Source organism: Haliaeetus leucocephalus, unplaced genomic scaffold (assembly GCF_000737465.1).
Source record: "Haliaeetus leucocephalus isolate CR32 unplaced genomic scaffold, Haliaeetus_leucocephalus-4.0 Scaffold656, whole genome shotgun sequence".
NCBI classification, from domain to species: domain Eukaryota; kingdom Metazoa; phylum Chordata; class Aves; order Accipitriformes; family Accipitridae; genus Haliaeetus; species Haliaeetus leucocephalus.
Window position 1 is genome coordinate 13,376,866 of NW_010973092.1, and position 16,112 is coordinate 13,392,977.

Here is a 16,112-nt window from a genome sequence, read left to right on the forward strand (position 1 = left end):
CCCCTAATGAGACAAAACTAGGAAGATCAAGAAGTCAGGTAATGACAAACCCAAACTATACATGCACTTAGGAAAAGTTGCATATTAGAGATGTTATTGCACTACTCCACATGTCTCTCTCTCCTTTTGCAGTGAGCATCACAGTTAAGTACAAATAGACTTTTTATTTTCCCTATGGTATTCTTCTCCACATGGGCTGTGGATCCCATTTCTGTTTGTTCCTTCAGAGTGTCACTGCACTCACAGACCGCCGATGGCTTCCCTGGTTAAAACTGTTAGCATTATCTTTACTCAGTTTGCCACTGTCCTGTCCAGGAGTTGGTACCCTGCTGGGTACAAGGAGGTAATGGCCAGAGAAAGGTCCTGCTGAAGAGTCTGTAGCAGTAGGTTCTTCCTCTGCCCACTTATTAAAGAAATAGTAGCCTTCTTCGGGTGTCTCTTTTCTGAGAGGATTCACTTCAGAGGCAGAAAGTCCCTGATTTTCTGTGTCCCCATGAGACACAGCTGTTGCCACTGGATGTAAAAATGGTGACACACATAAGTGGCTGATGTTTTGGTCAAGGTCATCATGAGATGTAGGCAATGCTACAGGTGCACCAGAAGTAGTTTGCTCTCTTGACCTCAATTTCTGGATTTCATGATCCTGTTGCGCTTTAGGAAGTTTATCTATTTGCTGTGCTTTCAGAATCAGAGATGTTCCAAAGGTTCCTCGTAGAGCAAAAATAAAGAACCTGATGGAAGAGAAAGAGAATGGATTGTTTTACCAGTGGGTTCCTTCCATAATCTACATCACATAACACAAATCCAGTTGCTAATTTTCCAGTGCTCTGCAGGCATCTGGTAGACACTTTATAGCTGGTAGATTAAAGTTGACTCCTGGATCTTAACACAACATGTAACACTTATCTTGACCTGTAGAGATACTAAATACTAAAATACTAAATAAATGATACTAGAACTACTTGACTGTTGAACAGTGCAAGAAAGATACACAGAAGCTCACCAAGAGATGCAGTATTTGAGGAGATTGAGATTATATTTATACTGCTAAAACAGGCTAAAGAAGGAATATTAATTTGATACGTAACACAAGCCCAGAAATTTAAAAACCTCGGCTTGTTGATTTCTCAGGAAGCAATAAGAAAAAAAGTGTCCTGTCTGCCCTTTGCAGGACAGAGAACTTATATAACTGTATGTTGTGTGCAGTGAGAGAACACGCTTCCTCTCTCCGTGTCTTGTCAGTTTTGTCTGAAAACCAAAGTCTTTCTCAAAGCATCTTTCTAATAGGATTTGACCTTTACATAGATGGCCTCAATATGCATTTTAAAACAAACACGGGGATTCTTTGAAATTGCGTTAAGAAAGCTGCCTTCTTCACATCCTGCTGCTAAATGTATGCATAAATAAGTATAACAAGATTAAAAAGCCTAACAAGCTAGACTAAGTACAGAAAGGGCCTTTAAGGCAATGGATTTCCCAGGCCTATCTGCACAAGTAGGAGTGGATAAACATATTTGCTGTGCTTGTGCTCAGGCTGGTCAATCCCATAGCATCTCAAGTCTGGGAACTGGGCAGTTGCTAGTTACAGTTGGACAGCTAAGAGCACAACTACAGAGATCCCAGGTCCATCTGTGTAGATCTGGTGTGGATCATGTTGTCCTCTGTATCTTCTGTGCAAGTTGCAGGTGGACCAGACAGGAGGAGAGAGAAGGGAAGGAGAACTGTGTTGTCCATCCCGTGAAGTGCTTTAATTTGCTCCTGCCCTTCCCACAGCCCTGCAGGGTACGAGACTCAGGTACCTCTTGGGCCTCTGCAGGGCCTCCTGGCAGACGGCAGTCTGCCTTCCACAGCTGCAGAAAAAGATCTGGTTCGTACGTTGAAATCCTCCAAGAGACTCACTGTCTTCCCTTGCCAATGAATGACCATGAAATTCCGATCCCTCGCTGCTTCCCAGACTCAAGGGTTTTCGTACCTAATGCTGTGCAGTCTGTGTCCCAAAACAAAGCTCAGAGGCAGTTTTGAGATGCAGATGCACAGAGGATGCGCTGCAAAGCCCTGCCAGACAGCGCTCCAGGAAAGGCTGCGCGCAGGCAGGGCACAGACGAGCCCCCCGGAGCACCTGCAGCGTCTCAGACGTGGCAGCTAGCACAGAAGGCAGCAGCAAAAAGGAAGAAGCGAGAAGAGCAAGGATTTTAACAAAGCCTTTTAGAAAGAAACCAGGATCTCAAGGCTCCAACTGGTTTCTGAAGGAGACAGGGAGCAGGCAGCACGGTGAGATGGACCAACTGAAACTTAAAATTAAGTGCATTTTAACAAAGGGTGGTTTCACCACTGCTGTGATATGCTGACAGCTAAGCTGTAGCAGAAACTGGGGGCTGGATATTCCGTGAACTGAGGACTCTGCAGAAAATAATCTGGGGTTCCTACATGAAAGAACAGCAGTTCTCCAACTTTGAAGATATCAAGATACAAATCTTAAAGCTCAGTATCCTGCTGAGGCAGCAACAATCTTAACCTTGCTGAATTCCCAAGATGGAGATACGAGTTCTCTAACCACGTGTTTGATGTAGCTCTCGGTAGAAAGCTCAGGGTCAGAAATGACAGTGTGAATGAGGGCTGATAGGAAGACAAAAATCACACAGGAGCAAAACAGACTGGAAAAGGATGCCCTGCCTAGAAGACAAGAGACCTTACTGAACTATACGTTGTTTATCCTGACCTGAAGTTATATAATGTAACATGAAATCACAAGAGCATCTCAACTCAAATGGGGAAATAATAATAATAATTTGAAGAAAAATATTATCTAGTCTTGAAAGGTTTCTTTTCAAAGTTAAACCTCAGATTCTAATGCCTTAAAGCACTTACAAAATCAGATACTAAAAATATTTTCCTGATTCTTGCAATACCAGTGTGCTGCACTACTTCATGACAATTAGGATGAGAGGGAGACTAGCAAGATAGTCAAACCAACCCATTTCTTTCATTGTGCAAACACAAATAAGGATTTTAAATAAGTGGTGCAACTCAGACAAAGCATATCTGCTTAAAGAATGATTCAGGTATCAAGCACCAAAAGTAGTAATGTTACCATATACATATATGGGAGCAGAATCATTATGTTTTTCAACCTAGTTTTTTTTCAGCAACCTATCAAAAGAATTATCCCTCTCCAAATATTATTCGGCTGCAGTTAAAGCTATCTTTAACATACCTGATTTGTTGCACAGAGTAAAACTAAAATTCTGGATGCAGAAAATGATTTCATATGGAAACATGTTCTCAAATTTGGCTTAGTAATGCACTATCATGTACTTAAGAAACAAAATACATTTGTAAGTCTCAAAACATATAGGAATATTTCAAAGGCTTGCTTTCTAGTCTTGATCAGCTCAACAACATTGTGTTTATGATAGTGAACAATCGTGTAGCAGATTTGTACTGGTAAACTTTGAAGTACCCCAGAAAGAAAGGGTTTCCTGATGGGAAAGCAAAAGCAGCAGATATATAGTGACTTATCTAGGGTTATATAACTGAATAAATTAATGGTTCATGAACTGGAAAGTTGAACCCAGGCATCTGACTTCCACACTGATTGCTTATCCCTCTGCAACACATTTGCCCGACATATCACATATCCATACACATCACTATTGTTATTTCACTCAAATGCCTACAAATCCACAAAATGAAAATGGAGATGAAAACAGTGCATCATTCAAACCTTGGCAAGAGTGCGATGACTGGGGTAATAAGACACAGCAAATAGAAGATGGGGTCTGAAAGCTGTTTCTCCATAACCCAGTAGGGGTTGGTGGGAGGGTTGCAGACCACGCAGGCGGCATTGTAGATCAGAGAGAAGACGAAGTAAAACACCACACTGCCAATCATCGTTACCAAATGGAACAGGGTCTGTAAGCAGAATTGCACAAAATGACAGTGATGCTTGCGAAACCCTGACTCTGGGTGTAAGACAGGAGGTTACAAAGACAAATTGGAAAGAACGTATTCAATAGTCCCTGTTACTGAAAAGTATAGTAGGAGAAATACCTGGAAATTATCTTACAAAACAACAGTGACAGTGAATACAGTTCTTTAAGAAACACGTCCTCATATATTGAAGTATGTAAAAATTATGTACTGTCCTGTCCAAAGGCACAGTAGAAGCAAATTCTGTCGCTATTCACATGAAGGTATTATCCTGAGGGTAATAATCAATTCTGGTACGTTGTGAAATCTCAGTGCATCTGTTACTTTTTGTGACCCAGAATTCAGGTAAATGACTCTGAAAGACAATGCCATGTCTATACAGTATGCTATGTTCATAAAAGAAAAAAAGTCACAGGAACAGGACGGGTCAAATACATACCCATGTTTTCATTTCTAGAGCCTGGTGCAAGAGAATGGTCAGGAGGGAGATGGTATTGATGGGGTTTCCAAAGGAAAACACATCTATGTTAGAGTCCTTGTATGTCTAGAAAGCAGGCAGATAGACTGTGATGAGCCCTGACTATTCGGAAGCAAATTTTTCTGTTTTTTAAGGGGGATAGGAGAATGAGAATATTAATGAACCTGGTACTTACCAAATAGGGGACAAAGAAGCAAATGAGGCTTTGGTAGAAGGCATCCAACATTGTAAAAATAAAAGTTGACAGCTTGTATATCTGCAGGAGTTTATAGATAACAGTCATTATGACTGGACACACATCTCTAGTCTGTCCTGCAGACATAATTGCTGCCTGTTATTCTTCCATTCAGACTACTGATTATAGCTAACTGGTCTCCCTTCATGAGTAAATGGCTCCTGAGCAGCTGATTTAGACCACAGGCTTATCTCTGAGCTGGCATTTTTTCTGTGTCAACTAAAGACAGACCTTAGGAAGATTAGCCAGTCAACTAAGGGTCTTAAAAGCTGAAAGTCATGAATGCCCCATCCCTCTCCAAAGGACCCCATTCCTCAAATTCTCTTTCAAACAAAGCTCTTCCTAGAGCTATAGAATTGATCAAAATTCCTTTCTTTTAAGGTTCCTTCCACTGAAACATCTATTTTGTCCCATTTTAATTTGACTACTTGTCATATTTAAACTTATCTAGCAACCTGTGGGGCCACAGCTCCCATGGAGTGGGATGCATTGTTGGAGTGACAGAAGGCTGGGCTCCTGTTGTTTTAACGCAGACAAAATGCCAAAGCGACAACAATGACCTCTTCAAAGTTGTAAAGAACATATATTTTGCATATATGTGAGGTCCAAGAGCTCCTAAGAAAAGGAATGGAAAGTCCTACAGAGAATCCTCAAGTCCTGTACTCCCTTGCCTTGGTTTTTCAAAATATCATTAAACACGATGTGAACCACCAGTTCATCGGTGCTAAAAATCACAGTCCAGGATGATGAAAGTAGGTATTAGGAGAAAAAGGAGGAGAGAGAAGAATTCCTAAGTACCCTGCAATTTTGTGATTTAAAACTAAGGCTGCTTCAAATTTTGCTCATTAACATTTTCATAATTTCCTATTAAAAATGTTAAGGCAATTTGGGAATAAGTGCTACTGTACTTTATGTATATGCAAAACCAGGTATGTACGTCTGTATATGTGTGCTCCTCACAAACATACAGAGATCAGACCTCTCTAAACCTAACAGGCAAACTGAGGTGAAAACATAACATATTTCATGCATATTTTCTGATGGTTAGCAATACTGACTATTCAAAGAAAAAGAAGTAAACAAATGAAACAGTTCATGCCTGGAACAGCCTAGACACCAAACTGTGACAAAATCCTTTATGTATTAATAGGTATATTTCTGAACCTGAGAATAGAAAAAAAATGTCAGGTTGTTTATTGATTTAAGGGTTTGCGTTTTCTTGTCACTTTTTGCTGTAATCTTTTTAACAAGCTTTTCTTCTTCAGTAGGTTGAGACTGTTCAAAGCACCAAATGTGAGCAGAGTTTAATCAGGGATCAGCTAAACTATTTTACCCTCATTTGTTACATTTCTCACCCTGTTTTATTTATTTCTCCCCATGTCTTCACTGCAAAATTGTCTATATATTTTGGTGTGTACGTATATACACGCACACACACATATTTGCTCCATCATCTCTTCTTCAGATCAGAAACACCAAATACAGGGCTGATTCACTAGCACATCACTTTACCTATTAAAATGCAGCATGCTGGTGCCAGACTGGCTTCATATATTTAATGGCAGAATAAATCTTCTCAGTTACATCTTCCAACTATGACCAAGCACCCAGCCTCATTTCCAGGAAGAAACTTCAATCATATGTTCCTTACCAGTTCTTCTGACAGCTACAATTATACCTTCTTTTAGTGGACATCAGTAAACTAGAAACCATAAATGGGACATTTGGTTCCAAGTAAGTCTAAACTCTTCTCTTCCTTCCCTCCTCACAAAACCAAAACCCTGTGGTCCTTTGGCTTATCAAGCAGTTATTTCAGCAGTCAAGACATACCTCTGAATTTTGTCCATTCTTGTACAACTCGGGCAAACCTAGAAGTGTTTCTGCAGAAACATCTTTATCCAGGATTCCGAAGAGAAGAGGGGGCATCGAGGTGAAGAAAAGATTGAAAAAAATCATCTGCCAGTAATCTATCATTGTGCTGCCTGAGAACCCACAGAAGAACTGGTACCAGAAGAGCAGGTTGACGTAGCTCTGTAGGGAAGCAAATACAAACACAACATACTGTTACGAGCCGAACCGTGGCTCCCTACACGCGTAGAAGAACACCGTTCATGCTGATGCGATTTCATTTCTTTTTGGGTTGTGGAAGTCGTGAAGCGGCACCTTTCCTGTGGCCTCTTCTGTACATCCTTTTCCTTTCCCCATGCTGTTCCCTACCATTACAGCTGATCTGGACCCTTTAGTTTGCAACGCATAGATGGTCTATGTCTCTCATAGTTTCACCTAAGAGGTTTATGTAGTACATTGGTTATTACCAGAGTCTCCCAAGAAGACATTATTTTGGTTAAAGGTACCTTCAGTAGAGAGCTCTGCACTTTATTCTGTAAAGAAGTATATCTTAAAGGTCTAATTCACGCCAAGCCACTGTGATAAGGCTTTTTAAAAGCCATTAGGTTTCTTTAAGAAAATAGCAGAGAACAATTAAGTAAACTGTTCACAGCTCTGAGCACCAGATTTTAAAATCCTTTTACAAACTGGTTGTCCCTGTGGAATCAAAGGCCTCCTGCTCCCTAATGGTACTGGGGAGATAATAGAACAGCAGCATCCCAGTCTGGAGAGCTATTACGCATTGCAAATAAATATCCTTTGAACTCTAAAAGGATGCCCAATCAAGAAAAAAGAAGTTTCCATTTCCACTACAAATTTTAACAGTGATAAGAATTAATCCTTATTCAAAATTATTAAAAAACCCCCCAACCAACAGATGCTTTGAATTCTAAGTAAATAGTCTTTCACGCTAAGAGTGTATTTCATGTCAAATGGACTTGTTTGCAGTCTTGTAGAAACTGTACTACTATCAGGTTTTTCCACTTCACATTATTCTTCAATGAACAGCTCATTTGCATATACATTAAATTTTTAATAAAAATGCCAGATATGACTGCATCATTACTTGCAAGTGGTTCCTATCAAATTAAATGCAAAAATCCAGAGATTTCACAGGCAAACAATTCTTACTACAGAATCATCTTCTATGTTCTAGCACTAATAATCTGCTCTTCTTTATGCAAATTTTATTTTGAGGTCATGGGTATTATTAATAAAGTTTCTTGAACTACCATTTAAAAGTTACTAGCCTTAGGTCCTTTTCCCCTCTGGAATCATGCTATTTCAAAATATTTAGAACCCATATTTTCCTCAATGCTTTATGCAGCACATTACTAAGAAGGAGGTAGCATACTATAAACTTGCAAAGTGAAGAAACAGGAACTGCAGCTTCATAAAAAGTAAGAGAGTTGTTCTGGTTTCAGCTGGGATAGAGTTAATTTTCTTCCTAGTAGCTGGTATAGTGTTATGTCTTGGATTTAGTATGAGAAGAATGTTGATAACACACTGATGTTTTCAGTTGTTGCTAAGTAGTGTTTAAGACTAAGTCAAGGATTTTTCAGCTTCTCATGCCCAGCCAGCAAGAAGGCTGGAGGGGCACAAGGAGCTGGGAGGGGACACAGCCAGGAGAGCTGACCCAAACTGGCCAAAGGGGTGTTCCATGCCATAGGATGTCATGCCCAGTATATAAACTGGGGGGAGAGGGCTGGGGGGTGGTGGATCACTGCTCAGAAACTAACTGGACACTGGTCGGTGAGTGGTGAGCAATTGCACTGTGCATCTCTTGTTTTGTATATTCCAATTCTTTTATTAGTATTATTGTCATTTTATTGTTATTATTACCATTTTTATTTGCTTCCTTTCTGTCCTATTAAACTGTCTTTATCTCAACCCACAAGTTTTACTTTTTTCCCCAATTCTCTCCCCTATCCCACTGGGTGGAAGAGGAGTGAGTGAGCAGCTGCGTGGTGCTTAGTTGCCGGCTGGGGTTAAACCACAACAAAAGTATAACCTGCAAAAACCAAAAACAAAGCAAAAAACCCCCCATCCCTGGACTTGACCCTTGCTGGGATGAGAACTTCCAGAATTTTAATAATCTTACCACATTTTTATAGAAAAAGTAAATCACCATCTTTGCCAGGCGAGCATAACACCAATGTCCATGGACAAGAAGGAGTTTTTTGAGATGCTTGAATCGGGATATTGCAAAGTCACTAGCCATCACAGCCTTTGGTAAAAAGAATAGAAGTTAATTTACAATATATCTTTTTCCCACCCAACATGATGAAATTTGAACATGGACATTGAAATGATTTCCTACTGTTGAATATGGTAGAAAAAAACCCAACCTTGAGAAAATAGTTGGAACTTTCTATCTCTGCAGAGCTCTCCATCTTAGAATGAGGGAGGAGGATGTGTGAGAAAGAATTTGGGGCAGAAAACACTGAAAGAGGATCAACAAAACCTGGAAATGCTATAGCAGAGATGATTCAGAAACCAGATGCTAACCTAACACTGGACAGGCATCTGCTAATTTTCCAGGCTTATGAGCAAACGCACGTTTGTCCATGCATGCTAATTGTTGGCTCAAAACACTCTTTTTTGGCTGGACCCATAATTACAAACTGCATATTAATTTGCGACAGGAATGATGCCAACTTGCATTTTTAAGATGACAAGAGTACAGTGCTGCTATGAAACTTATTAAGCAGCAAGAGACCACGTAACAAAAGAGGAAAGGAAATAAATGGAAGGGATACCTGCATGCCTTCTTGGCCAGATATTCCAATTCCAACATCGGCTGCTTGAATCATACTTACATCATTTGCACCATCACCTAGAATGGGAACACAGGAGGGAACGAAAAAGGTGCAAGAGAGGATGCTTAATACAAAATGCCTATATCAGAACAAGAAACCCCCCCTAGCTATGCTGACAAACAAAGGCATCTTAATTAGGGCAACTGATACTCAGCATCAAGCAATTATGACCTCTGGGCTCTGATCATGGTTGGAACATTCTCCTTCCCAGGAGACCTAGATCCACCAGGGCTAAGCTCGACATTGGGACTGGCTGGGTGGTGGCATGGACATCCCGACACCATCTACACCTGCATTGGTTTGTATGTTTCTGCTCGGTGAACTCCATATGCTCAGCATTGTGCTTTGCAGCACCCTACTTCACTGAATTCTCCAAATTATAAGATAAATTTGATTGCAGTTGACAATGTAACAAGCCAATTTCAGGAGTTATTGTGCTCATTTCAACTTGCAGCAATATATTAAATACATAACGAAATTTCCATGGAAAGAACAGCCATGGTTGTTGCCTGCAATATGGAGACTGTGAATTAGGTTAGCTGGTAAAGCAAAATAAATGAAGCGGAAGGCTGAAAGCTTGTATTTTGAACTCTAAGGCAAAGCAAGAAATTTTAAAATACATCAGACTCTTCCTTTTCTCTCTGGTCCACAGAAGTGTATTTTTTAGTTTTAAGTCATAAAAATCAATTCTGCAAGGATTTTAGTAGGATCACTTATCAAAAGTGGAATAGGAAACTGAAAGTGTTTCACATTATTTGGAGGTAAAAAGCAAATGAGTCAGCCCTTAATACCACTCTTGGGATAACTCTGTTTTCACCAGTTGGGAAAATCTGACAGGAATAGGGCTTTATGAGAAGACAAAAGAGTGACAACTATTGAGTGCTTTCTACGCCCAAAGCAAGGGCATTCTGGAGGGAATGTGTACATACGTTTGTACTGATGTGCATGAAAGGGACCGCTGGGAGATTCTGAATTTGGAGTGCCTTCGTCTTGTTTAAAAGGGGGCCAGATTTGCTCAGTGAAAGCTGAAGAAGGACTTTCACATGGTTTTTGATCAGGAAAGACTATTCGATGCTATTTTCCCACTGTATATCTCTGAGGCACAAGAGATGGCTCATACAATATATTCCATACATTTCCGTAACTCATAAGGAACCTGCTTCCCCCTTTCTCCTGTGAGAGTCAGAATGGAAGTACCTATGGACAGGGTCATCACTTTAAGCTGCCTCCGGACGAGCTTGACCACCATACTCTTCTGAAGAGGGGTGGACCGGCAGCACAGCACCGAGCGGCAGTGCTTCGTCAGCGCCAGGAACTTCTCCTCCAGGCCCCCCTGGAAGATGACGTTCAGCGTCTGTCCATCAATCACCAGTCCGAACTCAGGACTGGGGGCCTCAGAGGCTGAGAAAGACGTTGGGATAATGCCAAAAAATCTCCTCCATGGTTTTTCAACCTCATAATTCTTCTTCACCTCTTCCAAGGTTAAATTCAAGAGAGATTCACAAGTTTCCTGTGAGAAAACAGAAGCGGTTCTAGAAATAGTTATCTCCATCTCCCTTTACAGCACAGCACCTTACAAAGCGTATGTTTGTATAATCATGCCAGTGGTATTAAGTCTATCAGATAAACATTAGGGAAAACTGACTGAGAAATGCACCGATTCATCAGATTGGAGATTATTTCAATGACATCATCAAATCCTTCAGTGAAAACACCACGCATCTTATCAGCTAGTTAACTGTAGTAAGGAATTATTTAAAAAAAAAAAGAAAATAATCTTCACATCAGGAGGACATATTTGTATTTGCAATGCTGAGAGTTCAGAAATTAAGAAAAAATCCCTTTTTTTCTAAAGGAGATTTAAAATATGTCATTCTGGTACAAATGATATGAGATATTGCAGCATTTGCTTCCCTCGGAAATAAACTGTGGTAGAGAAACAAGAGGTTCAGATTTTCAAAATTATCCAGTAACTTTGACAGTTTGGCCTTTTCTAGGTCACAGTTAGGGACAGAAATAAAGCTTCATATTGCCCAGCACTGTGCCTCAAACACAAACTAAATCTTTCCCTCTTAGCAAAACTGCCTCATTTTGGACCAAAGTCCCCCTTTTGATGCAAACAACTGGAAATTGACAGTATCAGATACAGATAGATTTAAGGGGAGCACTTTTACCTCTCTCATACAGATCTCCTAAATTGGCACACCCCTATCAGAGAAAACCCAGAATGATCTAAACGTTATTTTGCTGCCTGTTAGTACTAAAAGTCCTCCTTCTGTGGCATGGCGCTGAATACCTGAGGAGCTAATCACTCCCTTTTCTACCTTTTCTGTCAGCTTTATTGAGTGATGATTCAGTTCTAAAACGTTATTTTCACTTTATGTTGCATAAGGTACATGTGTAGGATGTTTGCAAGATTTAAATTACACTTAAGTGGGAGGTTCTGGAATCAAATGTGCCTCTGACATCTAATAAAAAGCTGCATCTAGCCTGCACACTTAAAACCTCTAAAAAATACTGAAGAAGCATCATCTTTCTGTGAACAACCCAAAAATTGTAGTGGAAATTCCTGGTTTGCCTTGGCTTGCCTTTTTAGATGAATCCCCCAAACTACCTCCTTGTGTTGCTTCTTCCTGGAAGATATCTAATTTTTAGTGTTTGAATAAGCTGCTGGGCTCAGGGGGTGAAGAGAGTCCCTTCCCACTGAAGCCGGTTCAGGGCTTAACTTTGGCAAAATTAACGGGTTAAACGCTTCATATCTATTATTTGTTTTCCCCCACTGCTGCCATTGGGAGACTCTTTCAGAACCAGTGTCTTTGGCTTCATTTTGGAAGGGAGGGAACTCAATCTTCTTATGGAGCAACTCCAGTGCCCACTGAACCTCAGGTATTTACACAAGCACCCATATGAACGCAGCTTGCATCTGAGCCTGGATGGAGGGCCATGCAGGGTGCTATGGGTAAGTGCACACACCTGCGTTTCCTGGAGCCAGGGTGGTCCTGCCTGCAGCATCGCTTCTCTGACAGAAACCATCTTCTAATTTCCATCCTCAATATATTCATTCTGCCTTCCATTAAAGCAGATATGCGTATCAAATGAAATTACACGTTGAAGCAGGGAATGTATTCCATGCCAAATTCCATATCGTCTTTGCGTGTTTCCCTATTTCCGTGACATTAAAAGAGAGAGACATTTGCATAGGATTTTATTCTTGTTTGGAGAGCTACTAACTGCAGACAAAAGCAGTTAGAAAGTAGGCCATCTAACTGCTCTATACAATTGCCTATCACAAGTAAAACAGTATTTTAACTATATTTATTAATCCTCACAATAGCTTTATAGAGAAAGGCAAGCTCGTATCAGTAACCCCCCGTTTGTGGGGAGAAAAACTGAGGCAACCGAGACCAGTGACTTGCCCACTTGCAGAAAGAAGCCCTGCCTTCCCTCCTCAGCCTCCTGTCCACCCACAGAAAGGCTCGTCTCATGGTAATTCCTGTTATTGCTGAGTATGGGCCACAAGTGTACGCTGCATAAAAAGGATAGAGCAGCACACTGGGAAAAGGGCAGCGGCTGCTGCCTGAGGCATCTCAGGGGCATCCAGGGCTATATGGGAAGTAAGAGGTCACGAACAAGAACATAAAAAAGGGCATCGCAGCTGGCATTTTGGACCCTGCTTTTGGGCTTTAGTGATGATCAGGGCTGACCTCTCCTTAGTGAACGGGTCTGGTTTAACTATAACGCCTGAACTCTCTCTCCCTTACATCCATCTCACAAAGCCATCTGTCCCACCAGGATGCCCGGAGGGATGAGATGCTAGGCTGTGCACAGTGGTGGCCATTCTGCTTTCCAAGAGCAAGGCATGGTTTTCCTGGTACCCTACTTATGTTGCTTCACAACCTGCAAAAGCCAAGGTTGCTTTTCTAAAGACTTTTACTTTCACCAGCCTTAATGGCATTTACCCTCTTCGAAAGTTAGGACTCTGTTTTCTATCTTCCGTTCAGACAGTTTCAGGAATAGCCATAGATTGCACCACAGACTGTTCACTGTATTTTAGTGAGTCACAGGAGCTGACAGACGCACCCTTGAAATGATTATCCCCGTTTTGGAGTACATTTGCTTTGCTTACTGCCTGACCTTCTTATTGTCCATAGAAATTTGGGGAATATCTGTGCACGTCAACAGTTATGTGTGCCACATGGAATGTCAAGAAAGTGACTGTGGTTTTACCTGGCCCACAAGAACCATATTTAGGTTTCCAAGAAGGTGAAATGGTGCTTGCACAAAAAGATACTGGGTTAAACTGTTCACTAATAAATTTCTGATTAAGCCTAATCCTATTAGGGAACATGTGACTAGAAAGTTCTGAATTTAATTAAATCTACACCTGCATACTTTTCCCAGACTGACTCATACAGTACTTTCTAAATGTCTTCCTACAGATATGACCTAGAGTTAAAATATCATTGTAACTGAAATTTGCATTGCAAGGTAAAAAGCCAGATATCAATATTATTAAGGAATCAAGCACTTAAACTGCATATTACCTTCTTTCTAAAGCTCACTATTCAGGTAATTTTTTTAAGAATATATTCATTTGGAAAAATCAGTGTGTTTTAATTGAATAAAACTCTACATAACTGTCTTGTGTTTCAATTCACAGTTACGTGTGGTCTAAAGAGTTTATGGCCTAATGCTGCTATGTGGGTTTTTGGTTGGCTGTTTTGTCTTGAATGCAGCCTAAAGCAAAACAGTGCCAAGCTGCAAGACACAAAGAAAGGGAAAGACAGCAGATTCTGTGCGTTTCTCTGTACTCACCTTATTTTCAGTGTTAATGGTGAAGACAGTGTCTCTCTGGTTCAGGAGTTTACAGGAATATGCAATGTTAACTGCTGTTTCTTGTTTGTCTCCTGTCAACACCCAGATTTTTATCCCAGCTTCTCGAAGAGCCGCAATAGTGTCAGGCACTCCATCTTGCAGCCGATCTTCAATCCCTGTTGCTCCTGGGCAAACAGAAAAACTAGTGAACTAGTTTTCTTTCATTTGGAAATCATGCTGCTATTTTCTTTTCTAAGAAAAGGTCTTGGCTTCCAGTCATGATCCTGAACCTGTCAAGAGCTGAGCCAAGGTATTGTCCAGCAAATAAGCACAGAGGCACAAGATCTGCATTTGGATTAAGATCTGAATGTGTCAGCAATCAAGTTCTGGCTCTTCATTTTACTCGTTGCTAGAACAACGCCATAACAATTCTTAATAATTCAAAATGACAATGCTAGAACAATTCTTAATAATCCAAAATGACAGTGTACTGGCAGAGGAATTACACCATATGCATTTTTAAAATACTGCATTAAGTCCCATCAAAGCAACCAGAAAAGATGAACTTTGACTATTTAAATGAATGTTATCCCTATTGTCAAGTTAGGGGCTTCACCCGTCAAAAGGAGAAGAAAAGGTACAGTAAGTATTCTTTCTGAAAATGCACAAACTTAGAAGCAGATGCCAACGCTCGTCCTGATGGTAAATTAGCATCTGAATGTTCTAATACTTTTCTTCTTATCTCTTCCACTAGAGGTCAGTTTGAAGATGCTGTAACTGTGATACATTAAAGATAGATTTAAGCTAAAAGAACACTTTTTTTGTGAAATAAAGTATGAAAGCACACAGAGCCTTAAGAGTTGGCAAAGGTAACAGATTCTGACAAGATCTACATTACCTCTTATGTGGTTCTGCTTATGCCATTTACTGTTATTACTCTAATTTTTTAAATCACTGCAGAGATTATAAGAAGTCGTAATGCTAATAGCTTGCAATCACAGAAATTCAGGATAATGAAGTATGGGCACAGATTGTATTCACAGAAACGTGAGACTGAGAGAACTCTGAAAATCAAAGTCCAAAAGAACAAAATGTTTGGAAACAAAATAGAAAAGAAAGCACTGAAGTGCTCCATAATTTAACAGAATAGCGTTGTTAGATACGACAGTGATGGATGATGCACAAGTGCCAATGAGTGTAAGTTTTAACACGAAATATCCTTTTACAAAGTGCAGAAGGCAGACGTGACAATGCAACAACAGCAGCAATTCACTAGCAAAAATGCCTATGTGTTTAAGTTACCATTTTTTAGAATACAGTTTAATTATCAAAATTCCCTTGGAATTTGTGCTCAAGCTGAAGTTAATTTATAGTATTTTATAGGTTTATCTAAGGACACAGACACATGATTGAATTATGGGAACTTCGTTATCTACTGTGTCAGCTGAGCCACAGTAACAGCTGATGTACATGTTCTTTGCTCCTGTCATGTGATAATTTCAGTACACTTTTTCAAAGTTACTGCTGCTCAAAATGCACAAGAACTTGTTTAGACACTGTCATTGGACTGTATACTCTAGCCCTGAGATTTCCAAACCTCAGAGGAAGACTTTTTGACATAAGTTAGTATAAGCTGTTTTCTGTGTGATTGCAAAGAATATCACAGGAGAGCAAGTGATACTTCACGCAATGACGATTCTTATTTTTAGCTACCCAGCAAGGTGAGTTTGGTCTCCAGATGCTGCGCTGTCTCCATTAACAGCTCATCTCTGTTGTCAATTGCAGCTTCTGCCTCCCGACGAAAATTGGTCCATTTTTGAAAGTCATCTTCATTCAAGACCTGCATAACACAATTTAAACAGAGCTCATTTTAAATTTAAATAAGAGAAGAATGCCAACATTCTGGATCAGAGAGACTTAACTGCTATCCAGGCTGGTAAAGTACTGT

The 16,112-nt window shown here is 40.3% G+C and overlaps 1 protein-coding gene across 1 annotated transcript in view; it reads right to left on the reverse strand.

Moving 5' to 3' along the window:
• Window positions 1-223: 223 nt before the first annotated feature.
• The window catches only part of ATP10B (ATPase, class V, type 10B), a 56,838-nt gene continuing 40,949 nt past the window's right edge, over window positions 224-16,112 (reverse strand). Inside the window, exons 13-22 of the mRNA XM_010579116.1 lie at window positions 15,878-16,004; window positions 14,165-14,349; window positions 10,547-10,859; window positions 9,290-9,366; window positions 8,632-8,757; window positions 6,474-6,674; window positions 4,584-4,664; window positions 4,370-4,474; window positions 3,725-3,912; window positions 224-731 (exon numbers count right to left, since the gene is read on the reverse strand). Of these exons, the coding sequence (XP_010577418.1) occupies window positions 224-731; window positions 3,725-3,912; window positions 4,370-4,474; window positions 4,584-4,664; window positions 6,474-6,674; window positions 8,632-8,757; window positions 9,290-9,366; window positions 10,547-10,859; window positions 14,165-14,349; window positions 15,878-16,004 (1,911 nt within the window). The remainder of the gene's footprint in view (window positions 732-3,724; window positions 3,913-4,369; window positions 4,475-4,583; window positions 4,665-6,473; window positions 6,675-8,631; window positions 8,758-9,289; window positions 9,367-10,546; window positions 10,860-14,164; window positions 14,350-15,877; window positions 16,005-16,112) is intronic.